Source organism: Betta splendens, chromosome 14 (assembly GCF_900634795.4).
Source record: "Betta splendens chromosome 14, fBetSpl5.4, whole genome shotgun sequence".
NCBI lineage: Eukaryota > Metazoa > Chordata > Actinopteri > Anabantiformes > Osphronemidae > Betta > Betta splendens.
Genome location: NC_040894.2, coordinates 10330478 through 10358400, shown reverse-complemented (window position 1 = coordinate 10358400; position 27923 = coordinate 10330478). Strand labels below are relative to the sequence as shown.

General features: G+C 41.2%; 3 protein-coding genes and 1 long non-coding RNA gene across 10 annotated transcripts; 3 read left to right on the top strand and 1 right to left on the bottom strand.

Annotated features, from left to right (window-relative positions):
• The first annotated feature begins 5 nt into the window (after positions 1–5).
• Positions 6–9162, top strand: gab3 (GRB2 associated binding protein 3). Of its 6 annotated transcripts, none has more exons than XM_055502183.1 (10): positions 6–1596; positions 3958–4258; positions 5870–6026; positions 6116–6576; positions 6714–6760; positions 7026–7272; positions 7502–7592; positions 7878–7932; positions 8084–8173; positions 8285–9162. In XM_055502183.1, exons 1-10 carry the CDS (start codon positions 1525–1527, stop codon positions 8408–8410), a joined length of 1647 nt encoding a protein of 548 aa, XP_055358158.1. In that variant the 5' UTR covers positions 6–1524; the 3' UTR covers positions 8411–9162. The 6 variants fall into 6 exon arrangements, with proteins under 6 accessions (XP_055358158.1, XP_055358157.1, XP_029029841.1 ...); XM_055502182.1 differs by having other exon boundaries at positions 7023–7272; XM_029174008.3 differs by having other exon boundaries at positions 6711–6760; positions 8288–9162.
• On the bottom strand, positions 4117–15462 carry LOC114869625 (uncharacterized). Its single transcript, XR_008692494.1, has 4 exons — positions 15333–15462; positions 15117–15219; positions 11470–11539; positions 4117–4245 (listed from the first exon to the last, which is right to left on the bottom strand). It is a non-coding gene; the product is annotated as an uncharacterized LOC114869625 (long non-coding RNA).
• On the top strand, positions 9309–14776 carry LOC114869618 (APC membrane recruitment protein 1-like). Its single transcript, XM_029173992.3, has 2 exons — positions 9309–9753; positions 10309–14776. The coding sequence occupies exon 2, from the start codon at positions 10386–10388 to the stop codon at positions 13419–13421; it is 3036 nt and encodes a 1011-aa protein (XP_029029825.1). The 5' UTR covers positions 9309–9753; positions 10309–10385; the 3' UTR covers positions 13422–14776.
• zc3h12b (zinc finger CCCH-type containing 12B) lies at positions 15122–27923 on the top strand. 2 transcript variants are annotated; one of them, XM_029173995.3, is made up of 6 exons: positions 15122–15251; positions 18629–19418; positions 19509–19648; positions 19821–20055; positions 20146–20252; positions 20342–27923. In XM_029173995.3, exons 2-6 carry the CDS (start codon positions 18790–18792, stop codon positions 21766–21768), a joined length of 2538 nt encoding a protein of 845 aa, XP_029029828.1. In that variant the 5' UTR covers positions 15122–15251; positions 18629–18789; the 3' UTR covers positions 21769–27923. The 2 variants fall into 2 exon arrangements, with proteins under 2 accessions (XP_029029828.1, XP_055358154.1); XM_055502179.1 differs by lacking the exon at positions 15122–15251 and adding an exon at positions 15623–15762.

Below are 27923 nucleotides of genomic sequence, written 5' to 3'. Positions count from 1 at the left end.
TGCATCAAGACATTGGTGTAGCCTCACTATTGAGACGCATAACGTTAACGTGCTGTCCGTTAGCTCGCCGGTTACACTGAGTGGTAACTGTCGCCTCTTCCCTTCAAGGCTCTTTGGTTGTGCTCCCGTTCTTGTTCGCCGCATGTCTGAGGTCGGCGGGTCCCTGAACGCGCTGCTGCCCGCCGCAGGTTGCACAGTGGCTCTACGCTAATCTAGGTCATACGAACAGTCCACATTGATTAGTTAGTGTGAAAATCACAAAAGCACGTTAATATTAGGGAGGAATTAATGTAACCCAAACTACAAAAAGTATGAAAATTAAAAGTAATAGAAGGAAATAATCTGTGGATTTTTGAACATCACGTAGTGCAAATTGTACCCTAGTTGTTAATGTGATGCAGTGGTGAGTTATGTGTGTTCAGGGTGATGTCTGTGGGCGTAATATATGTTGTGCACAAAAATCAGTCATTAGGATTTCACTGAGTCACGGTATGAAATTTGCCCAGTGATAGACTAGATGAGCGTAAGTGGGTTTCATACGTGGGTCTGTCGCCCTCTGCCGGTCACTGACGGAGCTGTGTTTGTTTACGTACGGACTGTAACCACCTGCAGTGTGGTTAATTTCGTGTCTGATGTGATCAGTGTGTTTGTCTGATCAACGTTGTAATCGTTGACGCAGCGACACTAACTAAGACTCATTTTGGCAGTGTGGGTTTATTTTTTCTGTTCAGACATTTAAAACGGTGATGATAAGTGGATGATAATTGGTGTGAAAATGATCTCGCAGCCAGCAGAAGTTCTGTTCTGTCATGGGATGAACATAAAGTCTTTGGTTGCTGCATTGTGTGGATGCGTTTCATTACAGTGGTGTCTACCTGAGTTTTCTGTTACTGTCAACATTTCATCGAAATTAGATACCCCTACATTTTAATATCAGTTCCCCAACTCTTGTCACACAGTCACAACAATTATCCACCATTTAAGCCACTTCTTGTTTCACTAGAATTCATAAACCACATGGGACAAACAAGAGAACAGAAATAATATAGTATTTGTTTTTATGCAACATAAACGTCATTTTGCATTTATATTTTGTAAAAGGTTGTTCCGACACAATCCTGAAATCTGTCAAATGGCTTAATATTTCTCCCTCAGAGGCCATGGAGCTGCATCCACCTGCCCCAAGCACTTGAGAAAATAAACACATATTTCACACTTTCTCACTCCCTTTACTCTCCCTCGCCTGCTCTCTCTCTCTCTCTCTCTCACACACACACACACACACACACACACACACACACACACACACACACACACACACACACACACACACACACACACACACACACACACACACACACACAGTGTGATCAATTTCTTAACTTCCTCCTTTTGGAGTGGCTGGGCTGAATACCAGAACACAGGATATGCTTCGCAGTGCTCTCAGTTTCACAGCAGCGGCGGCAGCGGCGGCAGCAGCAGCAGCAGCAGCAGCAGCCGTGAGGACGACACACTGCAGCCAAGATGAGTGCTGGGGATGTGGTCTGCACCGGCTGGCTCATTAAATCCCCCCCGGAGAAGAAACTAAAGAGATTTGTGAGTAGCAGGACACACCGGACACTCGTTTATGCTCCGCCAGCAACAGGACGGCCAGGTTATGCTGCTGCCTGTGTGTGGAATGAGGATTCAGGACGTACTGGAGGCTGGTTTGAAAAACCGAGCTGTAATTTAATCTCTTTTATGTCGTCTTTCTCACTTGGTTGTGATAATTTACGGTCCTGTTGTGCTTTGGCTGGCGGAGAAACTTCATACGTACAATAATAATCCGGCATGACTGCGTGTCACAAGCTGCACATGTACTTCAGGCAGACATGGGAATTAGTTGAACGTCAAGTATATATAATTGCTTACATGGCCGGCAGACAGCGTTGGCTGTTTTGTGGTTGTTGGGGTCATGTGATAACGCTGGGCTGGCCACTCACTCTGTGCTGTGCTGTGTGTTTGTGTGATGAGCATGTGCATTGTGAAACATGGGAAGTGATGTTGGCGGCAGTCAGACACTTTAGACTAAGCGACGGGCAGAAATAGTCCAGCTCCACGACGGCCGTTTGCACTTCCTCTGTACGAATAGAGGTGGAGGAGGGACATTTATCAACACCAGTGCAAGGAAAGGGTGGGTGGACGTGTGCCTGTGTGGTGATGGGGTCGGGGGGGGCATGGGGGCGGGAAGTAGAAACTTATTTTTGCACACCATGCAAATCCTGCTAACAGCAGGGAACAAAGTGAAGGCAGGTAAATCATCGGCTTCACCATTCAAATGCGAGGGACGGACACATGCCATTATGGAAATGTCAATTACCTGGTTAAAATTAATCTCTGTGTAATGTTATCAAGAAAAGATGAAGCACGCGCTACAGGAAGACGTCACGGCTCAGCGTTCTGAGCTCACGGCGTGTTTGTTTAGAGGCTGTTGTGCTGACTTAGGCTCCAGGTCCTCTAGGTTTCCCTTCAGTTTCTTTCTGAGCAACTTGCTGTTGCATTTCCACTTTCTGCCCTTCTGTTCACATCACACTGACAGGACAGTGTGTTGTGAACGGAAGGAAGAAGTTGGACCCCATTAGAAAAGTTCTACTGTTATAATATAGTGTTTTTATAGCATTGTTTACGTTTTCACTGCAACTTTTCAGGAAACATATTTGTCCTATTATATACAGACTCAACAAATAACTTCAATTCCAAACAGCTAAAGAATTAAACAAAAAAAATATTTAAAAACTAAAGTTTTGCAAATGTTGCTGTGCATGTATGACCTGTTTTCACAGAAACATTTAACATGTCACAGTAGGACAAATACAAGTGTAAACAGACGCCTGAATTCAGATCAGCTGCTTCGCCTCCAGTGTCTCACTGTCACACAGTTTGTCTTTCTGGACACTAACAGACGCAGGCCTAATAGTCTGGATTAATAATATTGTAATATTGATGCAGTAGTGACATCTTTGCGCTTGCGTTATAGAATCTTGTGCTATCGTGTGTTATTGTGTGTGACGTGTTATCGTCCTTGGAAATTTTAAAAAACGACCTAAAATCAAGGTCTTCTGTTCTGAGTCTACCATCCCACATTAATCGTAATTGACCTACATCTTCAGTGTAAACTAAAATTTCACCTTTGTGAAAAAGGTGAAACCTCCTCAACACCTCCGTGTTTACATATTTTTTGAATATGTATTAGATTCACCTGTTTGTGCAGGTTTTTTCCAGGTTTTAAACTCATCATTAAGCTTCGATGGCCACAGTTACGGTTTCCTCGTAAACTTGATGTGTTACTGGGAGTAAGTGCTGTGTTTCTAACCATTTCCTGCTACGCACACACAAAAAATAACCAACTGACTTGCAGGAGACGGATCACCCACAACCAGAAAAAAAGTGTTTGTTTCATATCGCCAGAGACCTGAGAATGTTCACGAAGCCACAAAACCATGTGTGAGCAGCAGGAGTCATTTGTAAAAATTCAACTTATATTACTTTTGAATATTTTCAGTAATTTCATATATTCTGTCATTGGACCGGCTTCCAGGCCTGCACTTATTGTTGGCTTGGCCGTCACATATTACAAGTAGGTCTGTGCCGATAGTATAAATAACCAGTAACAGTTTCAGTACTGATTTTTAAGTAAGGCGTCAGAATTCGACAGTGGCCTTGCAGTGTATAAATACTTCTTTCGTTGCTTTAGACATTTTCTGCTAAGTACAGTGAGCTTCCTCTTTTTATGCACTTCTGGGAAATTAGGAGCCGAGGTTCCGCTTTGTGACCATATCAAAAGCACAAACCTCAGATTAAAGATGCCACGTTAGCTGTTGCTGTGATCTAATTCCCAATTATTTTGAGAATTATAAAGGAGTGTGCTTTAATCAGGGGGAAGTCAACAGTTACTGGAACTGTGTGTTTGTTCCTCAGGCCTGGAGGAGACGATGGTTTGTGCTTCGGAGAGGACGCATGAGCGGTAACCCTGATGTACTGGAGTACTATCAAAGTAAGAGCTCCAAAAAGCCCATCCGCACCATTGACTTGAAAGAGTGTGAGGTGGAAATGCTGAATGGGCAGCTCAGAATAAAGCGAGACTTCAATGGGAAGCACCTGTTTGTGGTGAAGACCTCATCTCGCATTTTTTACCTGGTGGCCAACACTGAGGAGGAGATGAACAGCTGGATCAGCGGCATCAGTCAGATTTGCCACTTTGGAAACCTGGAGGACGCAGGTAAACACACAGAAAGAAGCCGCATCAACTCCAGATTCACATTTTATGTCATAAAGTCAAGCTTGAAATGGAGGTACATAGTTTTTAACTCTGGCTTGGGTAAAAAAAACATCACACATTAGTTCAGTAAGTGTGAGGTTGGTAGACTAAATGGGTAAATGTGAGAAACATTTGGTGAGTTGCATCATTTTCTAGGATTATATCATTACTTACATTTCTAAGAATTCACATATTGAAGTGCTCCACATCTGTAGTGCAGCTATAACTGCTGTGTGCCCACGTGGGTTTGGATTTGTGTTCTAACCTAAATACATTCCTGTCAGATCCGAATCCGCCCTTATCTAAGTGTTATACAAACGGATTCCAAATCAAAGGATGAAAATGAAAAGAATGCACCAAGAACAAGAACTGACACTGGATATTACGTCTGTCTACGCCTTTAGGTCTGGCAGATTACAACAGCCTGATACATTTCTCTGTAACTTCTCTATTAGCCCACGCACCATCACCCAGCATGTCACCACTGATATAAGTCACATGTGCCTTGTCTTATGCCAGACACAACAACAACAAACACACGTAAACAACGGCCACATTTTACCGTTTTACTGTGTTGACATTATCTATTTTTGCTAAAATTTTGTGCACAACTTTATTGGAATGACTTGGTTTTGCGGTCTGGGCACTGGTGTTAGCGGTGTACTGACGGGAAGTCAAAGCATGACCACACGTTATCATGAAGTGATATGCTTATAGAGTTAAAGCATCATGCAGCTGTCATGCAGCAAATCAAAAGGGAGGGAACAAACACACAAATGGTCAAATTCTTGTATCTTTCACATTTTAACATTCTGAATAAAAATATAATGTAGCTTTCTGCCTTTTAGTGGTCGACTGTAATCTGACCACTGTTTATCTATGAATGTTCTCTTTTACGTTTGCCTCAAACGTGTAATTCCAGACGTTGAGACGTTCTGTTGGAACACGGTCGTCTGTGTGAAGGAGATAGAGCAACGGCGCAGAGTTGCTGATATGCTTCTCTGCATGTTACCATAAATCAGATATGCTCTCAGAAAAACGCGCAGTCAAGTTAGCGTTCAAGCTGGTTGTGATGCAAAACATGCACAACATTGCACAAATGTTAATATTACACACACTGCACGGATCAAATGCTGCCTGCATCAGGGTTCACACACCGAGTGGGACCTTTGAGATGGCGTCTCATCACTTTTGCAGAGGAATATAAAAGGTTGTTCTGTAGGCGCAGGCGAACAGAGACATCTATTAGCGCTAGCAAATGTTTCAGGAGAACACGCCAAGACTTTTGGATTGCTTTTTACACTACATGGTTCTGAAAGAGCGGCCTCGACTCGGTGGCCTTGAGTGAAGTGGAATGAAACAAATTTCTAAACAAGTGCCAAGCTGACTAAAAGATGAGGACTATATAAACGAAGGAGGGAAGCGAGAGTGTCTGATTCCAGTGTCCTGCTCCATTTACCATAGTGTAAACAGAAGAAAATGCATGTGAAACAAAGCAGTTTGCTTATCAGGCCTCAGTGGCTGGATCAGTTCAACTACTACACTCTGTCGCTCTCCCCGTGCTCTCAACAGAAGGCTCAGAGGAGGGCTTTCCTCACACACCCAACTCTGTGCAGCTGTCCCCCGACAGTTCGGACCGGGCGTCTGTGTCCAGCCAGCAGGGCTCCAGTGGCCCGCAGGACTACCTGTTCCTGTCCCAGTGTGAGACGGGCAGCGTGAGCACCGCGAGGTGCGTACAGCTGTTCACGAACCGCCGACTCCGGCGAGATGAAGTCATGCTTTGTGTTGAGCGTGTTTGCATTCTTCCTTTATCTGTAGACGCGACAGCTTTTCGAACTCTGAGATCTCCCTGGAGCGAAAGGCGTCAGAGGACGGTTTCAAGGACGCGGCGCCCTCGCCCCTTCGCGCAGATGCCTCGCCGCCCTCCCTCGGCCACGCCTGCCCCAGCCCCTCTCTCCTCCCTCACGGGAGGCCGGCCAACCCTCCCTTCAGCGCCCCGTGCACCTCCGTGGTTCTGCCGTCGTCCTCGTCGTCTCCGCTGCTTCACTGCGCCACGAACGTCTTCCAGTTTGACAAACCCTACTCTTCTGCCCCGTTTGAGGCCATGAGCGACGGGCAAACGCCTCCCCCGCTGCCACCGAAGCCTAATCACCTGTCAGAGCAGCTAAGCGACGGTGGGGCTCACAGGCTGAGGGCACAGAGCGAACACCATCTCTCCAGCCACACTGCGTTGTTCAACAGGAGGATCTCGTTGTCAGACCTGGACCATTTCAGAACAGGTAGGCATGGGTCCGTACGGGAAAGCTGTGTCATGTACAGTGGGCATGATGGGAAAAGATGAATCACAGACCTGGTGTGACTGAGGTAGAACAGAATGTGAGCCAACAGCTGACAAGATTAACTTTTTGTTTAGCAGATGCTGATTTCAGGTTGACGAGGAACAGAAGGCAGAGTCTCAATTTGGTGAGAATCAACAAACAAACCAAACATTCAAGCTCATTCTCAAGCATTTTATGACATAAATTAGACAAAAACAGAACAAACTAACCACTGTGAGGCTGCTTTCCACAGAGCTGAGTGTGCTTGTGTGTCAGGTTTTGTTACTCTGTATATTTGACAAAATCAATGTTTCTTTTCACAATTTACTTTAAATAGCTGCTGCACATCTGCATCATTAATGGTAACATACTTTAAGTGTTTGATCTCAGGAACCTTTGTTTTTCAGCAGCCTCGTTTAAATACCACTCAGATTCAGAGCTACCAGGATGAGTCATACGTCCCCATGGCTTCCCCTTCTCCCACTGTTTCCACTGTCGAGTGCGACGGTTACATCCCCATGAGCCCCAGGTCTTTCAGCTTTCTCAATCCAAACTACAACGATGAGTCTTCCACAGCTCTCAGTCCACTAATGTGTCAACTTAGAGACGTCGCACCACCTCCAATTCATCGACACCTAAAGCCTCGTCTGAGGAGAGGTGAGAGTCATTACTGCCTTGATCCACTGCTTTAGCACATTTGCTTGGGTGTCTATCGCTTAATATGTGACAAACAGGTTAAACAGATGAAGTAAAACGTACATCATTTTTGTGTTATTGCTCTTAATAATAAAACAGATATCAGAAACACTCCCATTACTCTCTCCCTGCCTGTTTCCACAACATTAAGAGAAGTGGGGTAACTATTTGGTCTTTTCCTGGTTCACAGCTCGACCTCCTCCTCTTGACCTGAGAGGCCTTTCTACGATCACAGAATGTCCCACACATCTTCCTTTGTGCAGATCAATGATCGAATCATGGTGAGAGAAACTCTAAAGAGTCTATACTTCATACACTTATACATAAATATGATATAACTGCAATTACGGCCATAACAATGTTGTATTTTAAGTATGGCAGAAGTTGTAAAACCACCTAGGTTACTATATTTTTAAATTGAATACAAGTTAAAATAATTTTTATATTTTTATTTATTATTTATATTTATTTATTTATTTTATATTTTTTATCTTTTCACTTTTAATTGTCACATAATGTATTTATGGCCAATAGGATATAAAAACTCCCTTTTTGTGTAATTGCAGCTTGTCAGCGAACACAGACAGTTCAATGGACGACGACCCTAATTGCTCTCCAATGGTAAAAAAAAGGAAAACACAATTACAAAACAAAGACAAAAGAATAGCAAATACAGTTTAAGATGTGTATTTTGTGTTCCTTTCAATGCACAGAGAGTATTGTGTACATGTTACATGCATAAGGAGAACATTAAGTTCTTGAATTCTTACAGGGAGCAGGAGTTCAATCATGGCCAAGAATCTCTTGTCTTGACTATTTGTCACTGGACTTCAATTCTGCATCTCCATCTCCTGTGCAGAAGGTATATTTCAATCAGATTTACTGTATAGAAATACTGATATAATAATAATGTCGCTATTCAAGTGAAATCTCTTCTCTGCAACATCACTCATCTTTTCCTCTCCGTGTCTAGCAGAAGCCTTTTCTGTCTGATGAGCACAGAGTTGACTACGTTCAGGTGGACGAGAAGAAGACCCAGGCGTTACAAAACACCAAAATGGAGTGGACGGATGTTCGACACAAACATGAAATGAAGTGAAAGAAGATATGATGCACTCTTGGTTCTAAGAAGACCAACAATAACACCAGCAGGTGCAAATAAAAAGCACTTTCAAAACCTTTGAAAAGCATTGAGATAAGGGTGAAGGACTAAATGAGCAGTGAAATGCTTGGTTGCAGGGAGGAAACACAAATTGCACTGTAAAACTAATTTAAATCCTTTAATGTAGCATTAGGTTTTACCAGAGCTTTTAAGTAAATCCCACACCTAAATTGTAAAGAAAATGTTAAAACGTTCTGTAAATAGATGTAATGAAATTTTAACTGAAAGAAGAAAATATTTTAATGATAAAATCTTTTTGTTAAATGTGTCTCTTCCTTATTTAGTATTATGAACAGCAATTGTCTAATTCTGGTAGTGTGTGTTACATGGAATCACATCAAATTACTTCTGAACAAATTCCAGAACCTTCTCTGTCCACGCTGACTGTGTGAAGCCTCTTTTTACTTTTGCCAAAGTATCTACACTATCACATTAAGTGGCCATGTAAATAATACCTCATTTATTCATTTCAGCTCTTGTAAAAAGCCTGTCTGAGCTTTAGCTTGAAGAATAATTAGCCATCCCTTTTGTCTATGTATATTTTTCAATTTAATATGTTAAATGCTTCATTCATTTTATTTACTTTATTCAATATTACCAAGAGTGTAGTATTATCTGCTCTCCAACAGTAACAGCTCAGGAAAACATTCAAGTTGCTAAAAAGATCAGAAATATTTATTATGCAAATATCAATCGTCTAAATAAAAATCTGAATGACGATCGTTTTCTTATTGTTGTAGGAATGGATATAATTTAAAAAATCCGTGTGGGGACTGCTGGTACTATCTGTGTATCTGTGAGTTACACACGTGTTGCGTCACTAACGTGCGACGAGAGTCACGAGAGGGGATTTGGGAAAATTGCCTGAGAAGTGAGAGGAGAGGAGCCCCGGACCTGAACGCCGGGCTGTTCGCGGCTTTCCAAGCGAGCACGGCGCGCGCGGATCAACCAGCTCGATCAACTAACGCGTCTCTTCGGCACGTGCGGGATTTTTAGCCCATCTTGCTGCGACGTGGTGTAACGTTACGCACGGTTAGCAACTGCCATGCTCGCATTACAGTCACAAACTGTGGGACACACTGGTGATTGGGGTCGCCGTCGTTAGCCCCGAAGCTAGCTAAAGGCTGGAGACCAATAGGAGCGTTAGTGGACAAAGCTCTGGGTTCGGCTCTGGTTCGTAGCGGCACGCTGGAGTTACAGCCGAGTTAGCCCGACCACAGGCTCGCACTGGGAGCTGGGTTCGTCCACTGCCCCGTGCTGCAGGGCTTTGGCTTCATTTGGTAAGTTTGTTTACTTTATTGCTCAGCTAGCTACGCAGGCGCCATATGGTTGAGCCAATGCTGTTTACTACTTATACCAATTCAACTTTAGCTACGATCCTCTACGTCTTAAAAAATACCACCCAATAATAAACACTACGCAGCCCAAATGCACACCTCTAACAGGACCCTGCACTTGAAAAGTCTGCTTGGACGTTACCGGTTGCTGCGAACAAAGCAACCAGTCAGTCAGAATTAATGTGCTGTATATGACAAAGACCTCAGGAAATGTGGCACCAGGTTGCTTAGGTTTGTTAGCTTTCTATTGATAATGCAATTGAGAATGACTTAAATGGGGATTAAAAAATCATTAAGAAATTTTACACACGCTAAAAGTTAGCAGGAGTTAAATAATACAGCTATGATTTCAGTAAGTTCAGTTGGGTACTGTATAAGTTGTATACATATACAATTTATATTTAATGGTAATTTTGCTCAGCCAAAGACTGAGAACCTCCTATTCTGCTCATTTTAATTCATAATTGACTGTTTTTGGTCTCGCCTCTTCTAAAACAGGGCTCATATCAGATGGAGGATTTGGAATCCCAGCCTACTATGCCTTCTGCTGGACTGCTTTCATAAACGTGCTAGCCATGGCTTCTCGCAACGTAGACAACCTCCCAAGTGAAGGGAAGGAGTTAACTTCGGCCTCTGAAGAGCTTTCTCCACGTGGCCCAGATGAAATCTCAGAGATTCAGTCGGACACGGCGAACACGACGGTGAAATCTCAAAAGTCTGGAAAGTTTAGAAGGACTGCACTAACGTTTTTTGGCGTTCGCAAAAGCATCTGCATTTTACCAAGTTTTTTTGGAGGAAAAAGTAAAACTCAGAACAAGTGGTCCTCCAAGAAAGGACTCACCAAAAGCAGAACCCATGATGGCCTAAGTAAGGTGGGTCATGATGAGGACAGGTTCACCTCAGCTGGAGATTTTGAGTACCACAGTCAGAGGGACGGTGCTGGGGTACTCCACAGTGGCTGTCAAAACGAATTTATTCACCTTCCTGTTGACCAGAAATCCCTGACCCTGGGTCGGCAGAAAAAAGGCTTCAGGAGTCTTTTTAGTAGTTTTAAGCATCACAGAAACTATAGAAATGTTGATAAAACAGAAATGGTTACCATGTCTAGTACCTGCAAGAAAGAGGTACCTGTTGTCCAGGACAGCACAAAGCAGTATGTCACAGAGTGCCTGGTATCTGAACCGGATGTGCCTGATTGTGCAGATGTTATGTGTGATTTTTCTATTGGACCTGAATGTAATGATGCTGATGCAGTAGCATTAGAGGAGGGCATGCAGCCAGAAAGTCCAAAGTCTGGACCTGATGATCAGATATTTGCTGATCAAATGGAAGAGCTGAAGTTGATGGCTAAAGTTTCCAGTGAATATGAGGAGATCTCTAGAGGACACAGTGAGCCTTGTCTGAAACTCCACTCAACATCAGAGCCTCTGTTGACGTGCGAAACACCTGCTGGCTCATCAGACCAGCTAAACAAGATTTTTGGAGATGTAGCATCATTAAAGAGTTTTGATTCTCTCACTGGCTGTGGAGACATTATTGCAGATCAAGAGGATGACAGCATTACAGAGAGCACAGTTTCTGGAGAAAGAAGCCGAAACGGAGGAAAGAGGGCCTCTTGTTATCTTACTTATCAAGGTGGGGGAGAAGAAATGGCCTCACCTGAAGATTTAGACGAGGAGTGCCTTCAGGATTTCTGGGGAAATACTGCTTCTGAAGATGTCTGCTACACCTGCAATCAAGACCACACAGATGTTACTGCTGATTTGACAAGCGCTCATAATATGAACAATAACAGTACCCAGCAAGCCAGTGGCATGGACACATCTTCAATTACTGACGTGTTAACGCCTCAGAGTGAGCATCAAGAATCTGTTCCAAATAGCGACGAGGGATACTATGATTCAACCACCCCAGGACCAGACGAAAGTCAGGAAAAGAGTGATAGACTGAGGACCGACCGATTACCCCGCGATAGTTACAGTGGAGATGCGCTCTATGAACTCTTTGCTCCCGATGAGAGTCTCATCAGTCCGCACTATGAAAACAAATCAAAACAACCTGGGTCAAATCATTGTGAGTATATAAGTGAGGCAGTAGATGTGTCAGATTCCTTTGTCCCAGAGATGAATCGTTTACAAATAAGTACTGAACTTTATCAAGTTCATAAATTCGGTGAGTCTCCAAAAACATGCTGTAAAGCTTCAGAGTCGGCACAAATTATGGTCAGTCGTCAGGAAGTCGGCATGAATAAAAGCTGTAATTTGAATTCAAAACCACAAGCGTCAGATGATGACTTGAGTAATACCGAACAGGATGGTCTTGATGAAAAGGGAAATGTGCTTGATTCCACTGAAAAAAGAGAAGAATCCAAAAATGCTGACAGTGTCGAAAGGCATGGTAGCATATTGTTTGGAGAAACATCTGACCCAGATTTTGAAACATTTTGTGAAACCAAAGAGCATCACCTTGAGGAGAACAAGCCTGTGGCATTACCCTACAGGAATATCAACGCTCAGCCTGCAGATTGTAACACTGAGTTGAACGATGAGCATACTGTGTGTTTCTCACAGGCACTTGAGGACTACACAAAACATTCTAAGATGCTCAGTAACAACAGCGTGGATGATTTGGAGACAAACTCTGCCTTCACTTCAAATATGGAGGCCTTACCTACTATAGTCACATTTGATGTAGTTGATATGCATAATGAGGGGGAATACGATGAGGAGATTCACATGGAACTGGAGGAGGACATTTCACCGCCTTATCAGGAGTTTGAAGACAGCTACTTGCAGAAAGATGCATTTGCTGAATGTGACTATCAGATTTTAGACCTGTATGAACAGAACCTGATCAGTAACACATGGGCAGTCGCTAGTCTCCCACGGCACCTCGACCTTACAAGAGTCAGCCAGTACATGCCTAATCCACTGACTCTAGACAGGAGAAGCAGATCTCTAGACAGAGAAAGTCTTGAGTTGAAGATGTCTGACACATATAGAGCTGCTGTCATTTCTTGTCCTCAAACTGAAAAACCCTCTGAACGAGATGCTTCACCTCATTACAGAAGGAATGTGCTCATGTCTGCATCGTGGCAGACAAGGTCAGAAATGGCCTTAAGCCTTCCACTGACCGATAGGGAAATTGCTGAAAGAGTAGAGCCCAACACCCAAGTAAAACACAAAATATTTTCTGCTTCATCCAGCAGCAATTGCTCAAACATTAAATCTCAGCATCTCTGTTCCAGTGGGTCAGACTCATTGTCCTTTGAGGTAATGTCACAGAATACAGACCATTGCAACAAATCGTGTCAGCTTCCTTTGCAGTCAGATGCTTGTTCACCTCAAGGCACATTTGCTTATTCTGAAATGGGGGAGGAGGTCTCGGATGACACTGACGATGTTTTTTGTAAAGCTACCGTTAATTTGCCACCTTATCAGTGTAATAAAAGCAGACCAGTGGTGGGTAGGGAAGGAATTTGTCACACTGGGAGTACTCTCAGCACAGGGATGTCGAAGGATGAAATGTCCATCGTCAGTGAAACGAGAACGCACAGGGACGTTGCATGCATCATAGCTTGCAGCAAACTACCAGAGGCAACCTTTAACTAAAAAGCTCTTACGCGCACAGTAGGTATTTAGATGCCACATGTACATTTGCAGTACAGTGAGTGATTTATGTTGCATCTAAAAGATTGTTTTCTTTTTCTTTTACAGTCATGTCTTGATTCATTTGAAATGTTTTTGTAATGAATTGTATACAAATTCATATTTGAAATGAAACTGACGTGGAATCTGCTGATGAGCTGTGACAGGTACAACACAGCTTAAGTAAAAGGATTTGTACAGTAATATTTGCATCACGCAGGTGGCAGACATTTGTCAGCAGGAGGTTTTTAAGTGCATAATTATTTAATTTGCATCAGAAATGATCACATCCTAATTTATTCTATATCCTATATGTAGCCTCGCTATCCTTTGTGTAATAGGTGTCTCCTCAAGCTTGAATTCTTAGCACAGCCAGGCAGGGCTCACCATGTCTTGAAACGTGTGATTATGCTTTAAGTGGCAGCTTATGTTTGTTTGTACTGCTTCTTTTGCAGCCTCTATTGCCGAGTCAAGGTTGATGTTGGCCTCTCATGTTGCTTAAATTTGCATCTAGCTAGTTTACATAATTTCAAGCAAGATACGAACTCTTGGAGAAGAACAAAGATATGTTTAAAAAAACATTAGTCAATACATTAATGGGATATATTTCACATACATTAAGCTCAAACTGTATTTTGCTTAAACCTTCAATAGCTAACAGCTAGTTCTTCTCAGCCAGAACAAAATAAGCAATTGTAGCAGATGTACAAATCAACTGAAGGTTCTTGTTATTTCATTTAAATGATATGAATCTCTGCATTTAATCTGTGTATAAAAGTGCTTTATATAAGGCATTGATGCTGCTGTAAAATATAGTTTCTGTAAAAGAGAAAGGTCAAGGAAAGTGTCAATGTGGTGTCTGACTTGTGGCCTGATGGGCTGTTTGGCCTTACTATGGCTGTTGTTTTTCCTCAGTCCCATTCTGAGATTGTGCTGTGTAATATGCGAAATTGTGTATGCCAGCTTGTGGAATCACAGTAGTTAGATTTAGTTTAAGATGAAACACTAGGTCAAAAGAGAAACTGTATTTTCACTATTGCATCATTTTGTGAATTTAATGGTGTTTAAAAGTTATCATCACATCAGATGATGTAGTTTTTATAGTGTAATATTTAACAAAGGATTTGTATTTATATTCTCAGCTATTTGTACAGTGTATTCTGAATGGTTATACATTTTTTTGTTTATTGTTGTTTTTTCCCCATAATTTCAAAATTACATACATGTTACACTACACTATTTTTTTTTTAGATTTCTTACTGTTATGTCCCAATAGAACACTGCCTTACACTATTAAAATAAATATAATAAAACATTGACATTTTTCCATTTTCCTTTTTTCCAAAGAAGAAACACTGAAACCTCTTGTGGGGATCGTATACATGAGATTCCCTAATTTGGTTCAAATTCAGATGACACAGTACCTGAGGTGCCCCACAAGTGTTTACTGTAGTTTAAAAATCATTTTAAAAATCATTGACATGTTTGCTGTGTTAAATATAAGTGACTACCATAGTGTGCCAGACTGTGCCTGTATCCTTTTCAATTAATAAAGTTGTGGTTAAAAAGGTATTCTATAGTTTCAAGCGTTATGATAAATTGTCATATTATTAATGCCTAACATAGAATAAAAGTCCGAGGAGGCAAATTGATTTTTACCTGTTTTATGACCTCGGTGCCTTCACAGCTGGTTACTTGTTTTCCTCGCGTTATCTGGCAACCCTGACCAAACTGCGACAGCGCCAATGGCAGCAAAACATAACTGTTACAGGCAAGGAGGATGACAGCAACAAGGTGAGCTGAGCACTGTTTGAAGTACACGATGGCGGTGATTTACGGACAGAATAGACAGAGAGTTGCGTTGTGTTGCTGTACATTCGCCGCTGTCTCATGTATTCATTCGTTGTCAACTTTATCTTAAGTTGTTGTAGTATTCCGGCAAAAATGTTAGCACACGCTCAGCAGCTAAAGCTAACTAACATTAGCAATCCGACGTTTAATTTAGAGTCCCTGAGTTAGGTGTTATCCATGAATGTTAGCTAAGTGGCTAGCTTTGCTAACGTTACCGTTAACTGACGCCTGACGGGGGGCTTGGTTGCCTGACAAGCTCGGTGGTGAGCGTAAGCTTCAAATCACAACGGTCTAATTGCTTTCTAGCCACTGACCATCAGGATAAACCGTTTATGCTACAATGTTGACTCCAGCTGATTGAGTACCGTTAGTTTAGCTTGCTAGCGCATGCTAACCGTATCTCCGGGCCTGCGGGTGTCACGCCAGTTATCCCTAATCAAATTCAGCCACAAAGGTGAGTCATTTGCAGTAGCTGATATTAATGTCGTAACGCTTTAGGATTAATGACCTTGCACGTATATAATTTATTTACTGTCATGTCATTTAACCTTCATCCATTTCATTCCTCTCAACTCGTGATGCTGTTGCTAATGATATCAACCACCTCAGTCTTGGTACTGACACCCTTTAGCTGATGGATGTAATCAAATGATCCACTCGAGTTTGCTAATTCTACAGTTCAGGTGTTTTCCTGCACGGTCACTGGAATGGATGCAGTGTTTAAGTTTGCTATTACGTGTAGTTAGGATACAGCTAGCGTGACTATTCTTAAAAAAGGAGCTTTCTCTGCCCAAGGCTTAGTTTTGAAATTAAAATTGTTTCTAGTTTCTAGAATGTTTCAGTTGGAGACGTTTGTAAACAACTTCTACAGGTTCATATGAGTGAAAGGGTGAAAAGAACTTCAGGTAGAAGTAGACGCTGGATGGTTTTAAGTTCAAACCAAAGGAATAGCACAAGGTCTGCAGCAAGTGGTTGCATTAGATCCTATTAATGAATGTTTTATTTTATAATCAATTCATTGATATGAAATCTGTATTGTAGTTTTTAGTTCTATATTCATAGTGTGCTGGGTCATATGACCTTTTAGTCAACATAGAGTCTGACTTATCTTATACACTAGAATAAATAAGAGCATTTTGACCTGTCACACTTTGCTTCTCTGATGGCATATGTGGCTAAAATTGTAATTTGAATACGAGTGAAATGATTTTTATATGATACTTTATTCCCTGACGGAATGTTAGAATTGCCATGTAGAAGATTCCATAGCAAACGGACACAGACAGCTGCCTGCTAAGACGATGCTCAACAATGAAACTAAGGTCGAAGAAAATGCACACTTCAGTTTGCATAAAGAAATATGATCCGTTTTGCAGAAGCATGTGTTTATTTGTGTCTTAGATTTGTAGTTTAAATTTGATGGAACTTTTTAAACTTGTATGTCAGAACCATTTTTATACAGCATTTGTGCTTCATGTTAGTAGCTAGTATAAGAGCATCAAGAATGAAGTAAATAACCCACCTTCACCTTAGTCAGTGACTAGTGGTGCAGATGTCACAGGCACAGTTACGAGCCTGTAGGATCACATTTGCATGCCAATGTTTAGCACCACTATTCAATTCAAGAGCTCTAACAAGCAAAACATTACTGATACTAGTGCAGTTAATCCCCTCCATATAGGATACTATGGACGGTCAGCAATGTAAAGGATGGCTTCAGGGATCTGCTTTACTTGTTGCTATGAAACAGAACTACACGAGTCTCTGCATGTGCTGAGAGATTCTGGAGGCCTTGCTGAGTCTAAGCCTGTGAATCCGGAGGTGGATGGGAAAGAACTGGAGGAACTCTGCTACCTCAAACATGTAGTGACGATGTGGTCATAAAATGTCTTAATCAGCACTGAACCGTGTGAGCATTAGTAATTTGTGTGTCATTAGGTTCTGCAGAAATGCCTCAACACCTTTTTTATATCACTCTATTTTTTTAAACCTTTGTTTATTCTTCATTCTTGTCATACTGATTTATTAGTCAAAAGCATGTCCCAACGATGCACATGTTTTTTTTTATTTATAGAAAGCCACTTGAAATGTCTGTCAAGTTGTTAAGTGTTTTCCATCAATGTCAATCCCCTCTTGAAGTTATTGCCAGTAACATAATATTGGCTATTTAATTAAATGATCCTGAAAACTAAAAGCAGGAATCTCAAATACATAGGTCACCATTTCTTTCATACATACCGAAATACAGAAGAGATACTGAAGGTTGTGTTTTTTCCAGCACGTAACGTAGCATGTGAGTAATTTTATTACAAAATGTGCTGCATCAAGAATTTTAGTGTAGAGTTGTATAGTAGCTGTAAATGTTCCGCATTTACTGGCCATAGAGAGATGATGAGCTGTGTTTGTGTTAGTCGTGACTGGTAAAAAGGAGTTAGCTGATGACAAGGCTGTGTTGCTAAGCAACACACACCATCGGCTGCGCCTCTTGAAGCTGGCTGTATTCTACTCTCTGCAAGACTGGAGAAAGTATAGTCTGTTCATTAATGCACTTGGTAACATTGTTATTTTGATTAACAATGTCCATGTGTAAAACAATGTCTGTGTGGATATGATGAGCGTGTTTCTACTGCAGGCTTCTTCATAATCCTGCTGTGTTTTACCATTAAAAACAGCCTAATTCCCTACGGAATGTTCAATTGAGGCTGTCTTTCAGAGGGCTGGAAGCACAGGGATGCACTGTTCAGCCCACACTGTCTCAGGTTATGTTAACTCATGCACCCACCACGTGTTTGTCTGGCATCACTGTTGCTTGTGAGACCAATAATATTTTGTACTGACAGAAGTGAGCGTAGTCCTGTAGCTCAGTATATAAAGAAGGTATTCATTTTACAACACACTTGTTGTAATAGAGAGAAGTCAGGTGGAGACTTTATTAGTGACATAGCACTTGCTTCTAGTGATTTCCAGTAAAAAAAAAAACAAAAAAAACAATCATAAATAGGGGAACAAGTTTGTGTGTGTGTGATGCTCTTACAGGTTTAACCCAAGCTCGGGTTGCAGATTTCTCCGATTCTGTGGTTTGAAGTTGTTGGCATGACATTTTGTGCAAATAAGGCGTGACACACAAAAATATGGCCTGCAGACTTGGCAGACATTGCATACAATATGTACAATATCCAGTACACAGAAAATGTATTCATGCACAAAAAACACCCAGACACAGAAACGCAAAAAATAGATGTACACAAGGTATTTCTGCAACTCTATAGATAATAAGTAAAATGACTGGTCCATCTAATTCTGTCTTTGTTTTCTTTTAGGATTACATAGTTGGATTCAGCCTGCTCACATAGGAGAGACTGTTACTTTGGCCCTACACAAACAGCCTGTAGCGCTAAAGTTCAGCACTAAGTATGAGTCCCTTGTTGCGGTGGAGGTGAGGAAGCATGGGGTGGAAGTCTGAGGTGTCAAGACGAACGTGATGACAGCATGGTCCATGGTGGAGAAGCTCAAAATGGAAAAACGCCCATGCAGGGAGGAGAACATTGACTCAGGCGAAGCCCAGCATGCCACTGATGAGGACGGGAGCAGCTCAGAGAGCGAGTCGGAAGAGCAGCAGCAGCGTCAGCAGGTTCAGGTGAACAACAGCAGCTGTAAGAAGCGGGAGCCTCTGGCTGTCACGAAACCCCATCGACAGCTTTGTCGCTCTCCATGCCTCGACCGACCCAGTTTTTCCCAGAGCAGCACTGTGCAAGATCTTCGCGAGGATGAGACCAGCGCAGGATCAGGGATCAAGCTTGCCAGCGACAGGGAGTACCAGACCAAGATGGAATTTGCCTTGAAGTTGGGCTATTCGGGGGAGCAGGTGGAGACGGTGCTCAGCAAGCTGGGGGCGGCAGCTTTAATCAACGACGTTCTTGCTGAGCTAGTGAGGCTTGGGAATAAGGTCGAACCTGAAAGTCAACCGTGCAGCAGCACGGCCACTATAATCTCTCGGCCCCCATGTGTTAAAGAGACTGTTAGTCCGGAAGTGTCGGTGGAGGAAGAATCTGTGGATACCTTTGATAACCTCAGACCTATAGTCATTGATGGCTCAAATGTGGCGATGAGGTAATTTATTGCTCTGTGCTTTGTAAAGATTGCACTCATGTCCTACACGAGTTTTAGATTGACCTTATATGACATAATCATGTTTTCCAGCCATGGAAACAAAGAGGTATTCTCCTGCCGTGGAATCCAGCTTGCAGTTGAATGGTTTCGGGAGAAAGGACACAAAGACATCACTGTGTTTGTTCCAGCCTGGAGGAAAGAACAGTCAAGGCCCGATGCCCTAATCACAGGTAGGAGATGGATTTTAAGGTAGTCAATGTGTGTTCCATTTGATGATATTTGAATAAAAAGCATCTATGCAGGTATTAAATGGTAAAATACCTCAGTATACAGTATATTGATTATGGGATTTTGCTGTTTTGTTTATTAACATTAAAACATACTTTATACCTTTTCTTTCAGATCAAGAAATATTACGCAAGTTGGAAAAAGAGAAGATCCTTGTTTTCACCCCGTCTCGTCGAGTTCAGGGCAGGAGGGTGGTGTGCTATGATGATCGCTTCATAGTGAAGCTGGCTTATGATTCTGATGGAATTATTGTGTCAAACGACAACTACAGGGACTTGCAAAATGAGAAGCCTGAGTGGAAGAAGTTCATAGAAGAGCGTCTCCTGATGTACTCCTTTGTCAACGACAAGTAAGAAACACGAAGCCTCATCACTGTTTTATATTCTCTATACTGTGATAGTGAAGCTTACAATTAATATTATTAAAAATGTTTTCATAGGTTTATGCCACCTGATGATCCATTAGGAAGACATGGTCCCAGCTTAGAAAACTTTCTCCGCAAACGGCCTGTTGTTCCAGAGCACAAGAAGCAGCCCTGCCCATATGGTTAGTTCTTTCTATCTGCCACATGTGTGTATAGTGATGTGTTTTATTCTTTAATTTTCTTAACATCATCTGTTTTTGTTTTTCTCAAGGGAAAAAATGCACGTACGGACATAAGTGCAAGTACTACCATCCAGAGCGTGTCAACCAACCGCAGCGATCCGTGGCCGATGAATTACGGGCTTTTGCTAAACTCTCCGCAGTGAAGACGATGAGCGAGGGGGCTTTAGCGAAGTGCGGTTCCGGGCCAGCAGCTGCCAGGGGGGAGAGCAGCTCCGAGGCCAAGCGCGTGGCACCTAAACGTCAATCTGACCCCAGCATTCGTTCAGTGGCCTGTGAACCTCCAGAGGCGCTGTCCGTTATGAGGAAGTCTGAGACGAATTCAGTGCCTTCCCTTGTGTCTGCCCTCAGTGTGCCCACGATGCAGCCTGCCAAGAGTCACGCAGCTGGGGCCTTGAACACACGATCAGCCAGCAGCCCAGTGCCAGGTTCGTTGCAGTTTGCACACAGTTCTCTGGAGCACATGTCTAGTGTACAGTACCCTCCAATTTTAGTTACTAATAGTCATGGCGCCTCTGTTACATATAGTGAACAGTTCCCAAAGTATGACTCGGTTAGCGACCATGGATATTATTCACTCCACAGTGATTTTTCAAACATGAGCATGAGCAGCATGCATAATGTCGACAGTTTCTGTAGCATGGAGCACGAGCATGGAGTGTATCAGCGAAATCCCAACCACTGCCCTGAATCCTGCCTCAGCCATTCAAACAGCGACTCCTTCTCCTCTTTTGGGGACTTGTACCCAAGCTCTGTAGACGGTAGCTTAGAGGAGAGTATGAAGGGGCAGCAGCAGTCGCCGGCACAGGGTAGGATGCAGACATTCTCCCACGGGTTTCGCCATGAAGCGCTGTCTAGAGTTCAGAGTTATGGACCGGAAGAGCCCAAGCAGGGCCTACGTAAGCAATCTGGAGCTCACCTAGCACCACACATACAGCACGTCGCAGTGGGAGCCAGATCCAGCTGCCCCGGAGACTATCCCTTAAGCCAGAATGTCCTTCCACCTTTGTCCTCGCAGCCCACGCGCTCTCTTGGTATGACTCGTATGGACAGCATATCAGATTCAAAGCTATATGATAGTAACCCAATGAGACAGAGGCGGCCCCCACTGTGCCGTGAGCAGCATGCAAGCTGGGACCCTCTGCCCTGTGGTAATGAGTCCTATGGATATCATTCATATCCTCTGAGTAACAGCCTGATGCCGTGTTGCGAACGCGTGATGGTGCGCAGCATGCCCGACAAAATGGAACAAATCTGGAACTTGCCATGGGAGATGCCATCTGCAGCCGAACACCAAGAGCGGTATGTCATCCCAGACCACCAGTACCAAACATATCGGAACCTTTGTAACATCTTTCCTGCTTACGTAGTTCACTCGGTAATGGAGAAGAATCCTCATCTGACAGACCCACAACAACTTGCTGCTGTCATTGTTACAAAACTGAGGTCATGCCACTGAGCGATTATCACATGCAACATTTGAAAGAGAGAAGACAACAATTGGAGGCAGAAGTGAATTATTTTTTAATCAGCAGGTGTGAAAACTGGCTGTCACATTTTACAAAGCAAACATGATCAAAGTAATGAGCATAAAAGAAGGGTTGATACATTTTAAGTCGACTTGTGAGATGTTTAACCTTTTGAAATCTATGTTTTTATATGAAGTGTAAATCGGTTTATACACCTTACTGAAGTTCATAACACTTGTCATACAACCTGAGCAGGAGTCACAGCCACTTGGCACAATACCCATTATTATCTAATGAAGCTTTTATCTAACATGATTTTAAATTCTACAGCATATTTAGCCTAACATATGGCAACTTTAATTGTCACTTCACATCTCACTTGACTTTTGAACTATATATGGATATTAACAATCCTCCATCTTTAATGATTTTAAATAGGCTGATAAAACAAATAAACAATATAGAAGTAAAAAAAATGAAATGAAATAATGCCACTTTAACTTGTTTCTGGAAAAACAAATATTTTATATTTTTAACAAATGTATTTTTGCTGCACAATAATTTTTTCGCTCAATGTGCACTTTTTCAGGTGTCTGTGTCATTTGTATTTTTTTTTCTAGTAACATCTCGTCCTAGGAGACATTATTTCATTATCATGCTTCGTGCACTTACCACTTTTTAATAACATGATTCTGCTTCTCTATCAAACTGATGAGCTCAGCATCTGTTAACAGGTGATGGCAGTTCACTCCTGCTAAGGCAACAATATTCAATCTACTGTCTAAGATGCTCTTTTAAATGAAACCTAAGTACACTAACTAATTTCATTTACCAAAACAAGGCTGTTCTAACCTGGCCATCCAACTAGGTCTAATTCATTTAATACATTTGCCACATACTGGAGGAAGAAAGGGTATTAAATGCAACAGCTACCACTGATTAGTCTTGATGTGATGATGTGCTACAGGTGGAGAATATTTAGATGGTCTCAGAGGTCTCAAAGTGACTTCAGCAGCACACTTGGCTTCTGTTAACTAGATCAATGAAGTCTAAGTGGATGCATTTGCTTGCAGTCTTAGAGTTTGCTAGTTTGATGTTGACTTCCCTATGTATTTATTTTTTTTGATATTGGGTATATAATTTGGGATTACATGATTACAATGGTTAGCTGGTTTTCTAACAAGATTTAGATTAGATGTGGCTAAATTATTAATTAGTCTACCTACTAATAATCAGCTAGTGTATACTTCTGATTTGAATGGTTTTACTTCAAACATTTTACAACACACACACACACACTAAAAAAACTAAATGGAGATAAAAGGAAAAAAACAAACCCAAGCATTGATTTTTTTTGATAATGTAGCTATGTGGATCAAAAAGCAGTTTACTTCATGGATCAGGATAGGAAATGACCAACCCCCCACTGGCATTATATTAAATTACTGATGTGTTAGTGATATTACTGCTGTAACTATACTTTAACATTTGTACACCACAAATTTTTTGAAGATCTTGTTCAGGCCTGTGAATGTGTTATGAAAGGCATCTAAAGTGTTTCTGGTGCAGTGGAACTATAAATAACCTTGTTTAGTTCTGCCTCAGCTGTAAATAATTCTTGTGACTTTTCTGTGCATTTATTTTGCAGATAAGGAAGAGGGAGATAGGTACATACCTCACGGCATGAACTATGACATTTAATGGCCTTATATCTGAATGACCTCACGCTTTAGTCATTGTCTGATTGGTTTCAATGGACGTCACAGTCACTGAAGCCTCATACTTTCAAATGTAAAGCACTATCTCAGTATCTAAAGAGATATATTTTCTCAGCCTCACTTAACAAAGCTACTATTTTGGTAGAATTTGACCGTGCACAAAGCAAGCCAAAAAGAGATTTGACTTGTTTGTATATTTGTGCACATATTTCTGTACATATAATCACACAAAAGCCATTATTTCAAAGTCATTTATAAGCTGCTAAATAATGCCAAAAAAGAATTTATATAATGTCAGTATTCTACATAACTTGACATTTTGGTTCACAGGCTTGATTGGATTATAGTGTAAAAATAACATCTGTGTTTGGATCGTTTCCTCTGGTGTACCGTACCATTTTGAGTTTATTGGAAGCTGCGTCCAGGATTTCCCTGTTTATATATTTGGCTGATTTGTTGTGCTGATACAGACCACCTTTGTTTCAGACACACTAATGGACTCCTTCAAGTTTGCTTTGAGAAGCAGTGTTTTAAAGATGACTTTTACATGTCCTTGGCTAGTCTGATTCTAAATGCTTTGATGAATAATCAGGCCTTTTAACATATTGGCCACACTTGAAGTGGGTCAAATGTCACTTCCACGAAGACTTGTCTGTCTAAAATGGGGTTGTCCACTTTCAGCTAATTGAAATATAATCTGATTTCTGACATGGTTTCTAATGTGCATGTAAATGTAGTGAAAGCTTTGAGAATTTATTTCATAGGCTTCGGTGAAGTGGTAGAAATGCTCTGTTATCAGTAGAGCCATCAGTTTAATCATTTGCACAGAGAACGCTGCAACAAACGGGGTATTTACCTGATTTGTCAGATGAAATGATAAAAATCTGGCTGTGTCACTTAGTCTTGAGAGTGAAGTAAATATTCCACTTATTTTGTGCTATCTTGTAGAGTATGGTGTTTTATTAATTGTATCAACAAATGAAGTGAATGCAGGAAAGCATGTTGAAGATAAAATTTCTTGTGTGGTTTTGGGAGGTGGCTGAATTGCTTGAATACAGTAGATAGATGTACCGTATGCATAAATGCAGCCAGTCTCCACGGCTCATGAAAGGGTTTAGCTGTGCCTTGCAGCACATTGCTCTCAGGATGCTTTCTGTTTTCAAAGTTTCAGACTTTACCCGCCAAAAACCAGTGGTTACTGGCAAGACTCTTATCTAGTAGTCATTAATTTAGTGAAGATCCTACATGTAACATGTAGTAAGTCAGTTATGTACAGTTGAAACATGAAGATGGTACTGCAAAACTTTGTACTTTTTGTGTATATTCTCGTTATGCACCTTGACACTGAGAAACATTGGACTATTAGAGTGCTTTTACATGATGCATCTTAAGTAATTCAACATCCAGAATCAAAAATGGATTTTAAAAACCTGCTTAAAATCTGTTGTCCGGCAGCTGATTAGCCTTAAATGTAACCATTGGTGGGGATCTAGGTTCTCCAGGTCATTAGGTCAAACCTATGGGTTGTCTGCAGTAAATATTAACTAATAGGGCACAGTCCTATCGGTTTGGCTAAGCACACTGATCCTCACCATCAGCAAGCAGAGGTTGTAACATGTAAAGACAACTCTAATAGCAGGTTCACACTTTGAGTGCATTTAAAGGGAAATGCCACTTATTTTTGGGATTCGGGGTTTGGTATTGTTCTATCACAAATTCGCTACATAACAAATGTGTTTCCCCTTGGTCTTTAATCTCAGACCAGTTGTGAATAAATTAAGACACATGGCAGAGGGGCTAGTTTATGATAACGGATTACTAAATGGCAACTGATTGATCAGGTTGTATTTAGATAACATAACAAACAAAAAATGAGAAGTTTTTAAACTGAGTGGTATTACTCTTTAACAGGGCTAATTATGTGAGCCTGACTTTGTCTCGTTGGTGGTGCTTCAAAAATATCTATTTCTTTATAATGTTTAGGTACAATCGTGGTACGTATATGTACAGACATTTAAATAAAAAAAAGAATGTGTTCTGCCCAAATGAATTTTGGGCTTTGCTGACTTTGTTTTTTCATGAAAAAAGACGAGGCCACTTTCGGCCAGCTGTCTGTTCATGAGAAGGTGAAACAAACTGCCTAAATGTTTCTTCATGTGAAACAATCAGATTGCAAGGCTGCTGTCAAGGTTGTTTCTGGCATTTGGCTAAAGGTTTGCGTGCTATCCTTTTATCCTTAAATGTAGTCAACGTTGTCACCGATTAAGACTAAGTAGAACACAGAAGTATTACTGATGGAGCTGCCAAACTAAGATTTAAACTAGTATTTTGACGTTCTGTGATTGTTGGTACATAGCCAGAACAATGGAAGAGTCCATTGCCCTGACTAAATAACAAAAAAGCCACCAAGTGGCTTCATTTAGTGATGAGTGACATAAAGCAATCATAGATTTACAGAGGACTAATCACTAGAAACATTCATGGATGTATTAATATTGTCCCACAAACACTTCGGATTTATTTTTATCCACTAATTCTGCTGAGCAATCCCATTTCTGACTCAGTGCACAATGTAATAGAACAAATTACACTAAAAACCATGTGACTGTTGCTGAAAGTGCTGCTCAACAAAAAGGAAAGGTAGTATCGAAAACTGCCCCTTTTTAAAATGTTTTGGTTTTGTCTCGTTTAATAGGATTCATCCAGATTAACGCCACGTTTAAAAAGGGCCATAGACTACTTCCATACCAAGAATACAACCATTGTATCACAGCACAAGACTCAGTCTATCAAGCCACTGCTGTGCCAAACGGTTTACACTAAACCAGCACGGTGATTCTTAGTCCCCACCTTCCCTTTGTAAGTGCCGCAAACAACTAAGCCACAAATGTCTAGAATTGACTTTTGCTTGTTGATACAAATTGTATCTATACCTTGAATGTAACACAATATGAAATGTATAATATGAAAATAGTTTTATTTAAATAAAGGAGAAAAAAAAATGTATGCCATAATGTTTGTGACACCATGTGTCACTGGGAGTAGCCCATTGGTATGTACTATTTCTTACTGGGTACAGTAGTTATCTACAGGGACATTTACGTGCTACCTACAACTGCACAGATACCCTGTGTACAGCAGTAAGCGTTCTGTCCTTTCTGTACATAGGCACATGTATACATATAGAAAGCGATCTGTAAATGTAAGAGTAACAGTTACTTCAGTTGTTCAAATACTTGTGTTGTATTTGTGCACCTTCAAAGAGTGCATCTATTTCTCTGAACTGATACGTCTGCTTTATGCTATTTTAATGGGAATTTCGATATTTTTTGAATATATTTTGCCTAATAAAACGTGCCAAAGCTATTCTTGGGTAGCTTTGTCAAATATATTTTCCTGTGATTCAACACACGGGTTGTCATGCAATGAATCCTATATTTGAATGAACGAAAGTATTTTACACATGGTAAAACTGTAAAGAGCAAATTAACACCTAAATCAAATCTGGGTTTAGCCTGGTGGTTAAAAACTGGTAGAATAGGGGCACTGCTGTCTGGTATGAGCTGATCTCTGGTTGCCGGTTGATGTCATCTTGAACTGAAGCAAATGACAGCTGTGAAAGCACTTACTCAGATTTGTGTTTGATGTTAAATGTTCTTTCGAGTTAAAGAGCTTTTGAAAAAAATGTACTTTATTGGTATGTTTGCCAGTTAATTTAATGACTACCCCTAAATGATGACAAAAGGCAGAGGTGTGTTGAATTATAACTTCTTTTCCTAATGAATTATTCATCAATTGTAATTTGATCATCTTAGCCCTGGTTGTACAAGTTCTGTTATTGAGATGTTAAGACTAGTATTGTCAATATAGGTTTCGAATCAGTTGTTAATGGCTAAAATCAAGACCAAAGTGATTTTCATGTGTACACGTAACTGTTATTATAAATGGTTCAGACACACACAAGATGTTATGGTCAGATCATTGTGAATCCCTTGATTTCTAGCAGCTTGCGCTACCATGCGGTTCAGATGTCGAACAGAATGTGTGCAAACTGCTTTAACGAGAGGGACGCGCATCTAAACCCTGACTGTACATATACTATATTTACAGTTTAATACTCAGGTTCAGTCACACATTTTTAACCACATGCTTGGGTGTTTTCTATGATGGAGAAACGCAGTGGTCACCTACCTGAAGTAGTCTTGCATCTCCTGTTTGAGTAGACTATTGTGTCTGCAATGTATAAAGAGAAATGTCAATTTGTGTTGTAATAATCTGCAGTGTTGTAATTCACGCTGAATGGAAAGCATTGCTTTTATAGACCAAAACATCGAAAAATAGACTATTTGGGTCTGTGGGCTCAAACAAAATGTAAGTCTTTATGACAAAATGTGTTTCTCTCCATAAATAAAGCAAACTTCTGTTTA

Excerpts from the sequence above, each read along its gene's own strand:
- gab3 (XM_029174005.3), top strand. The coding sequence starts at position 1,525 with ATGAGTGCTGGGGATGTGGTCTGCACCGGCTGGCTCATTAAATCCCCC. Across the intron at positions 4,259-5,869 it reads TGGAAACCTGGAGGACGCAG|AAGGCTCAGAGGAGGGCTTT; the intron begins GTAAACACACAG and ends TGCTCTCAACAG. Across the intron at positions 8,174-8,284 it reads CTCCATCTCCTGTGCAGAAG|CAGAAGCCTTTTCTGTCTGA; the intron begins GTATATTTCAAT and ends CTCCGTGTCTAG.
- LOC114869618 (XM_029173992.3), top strand. The coding sequence starts at position 10,386 with ATGGCTTCTCGCAACGTAGACAACCTCCCAAGTGAAGGGAAGGAGTTA.
- zc3h12b (XM_029173995.3), top strand. The coding sequence starts at position 18,790 with ATGACAGCATGGTCCATGGTGGAGAAGCTCAAAATGGAAAAACGCCCA. Across the intron at positions 19,419-19,508 it reads GGCTCAAATGTGGCGATGAG|CCATGGAAACAAAGAGGTAT; the intron begins GTAATTTATTGC and ends CATGTTTTCCAG. Across the intron at positions 19,649-19,820 it reads GCCCGATGCCCTAATCACAG|ATCAAGAAATATTACGCAAG; the intron begins GTAGGAGATGGA and ends CTTTTCTTTCAG.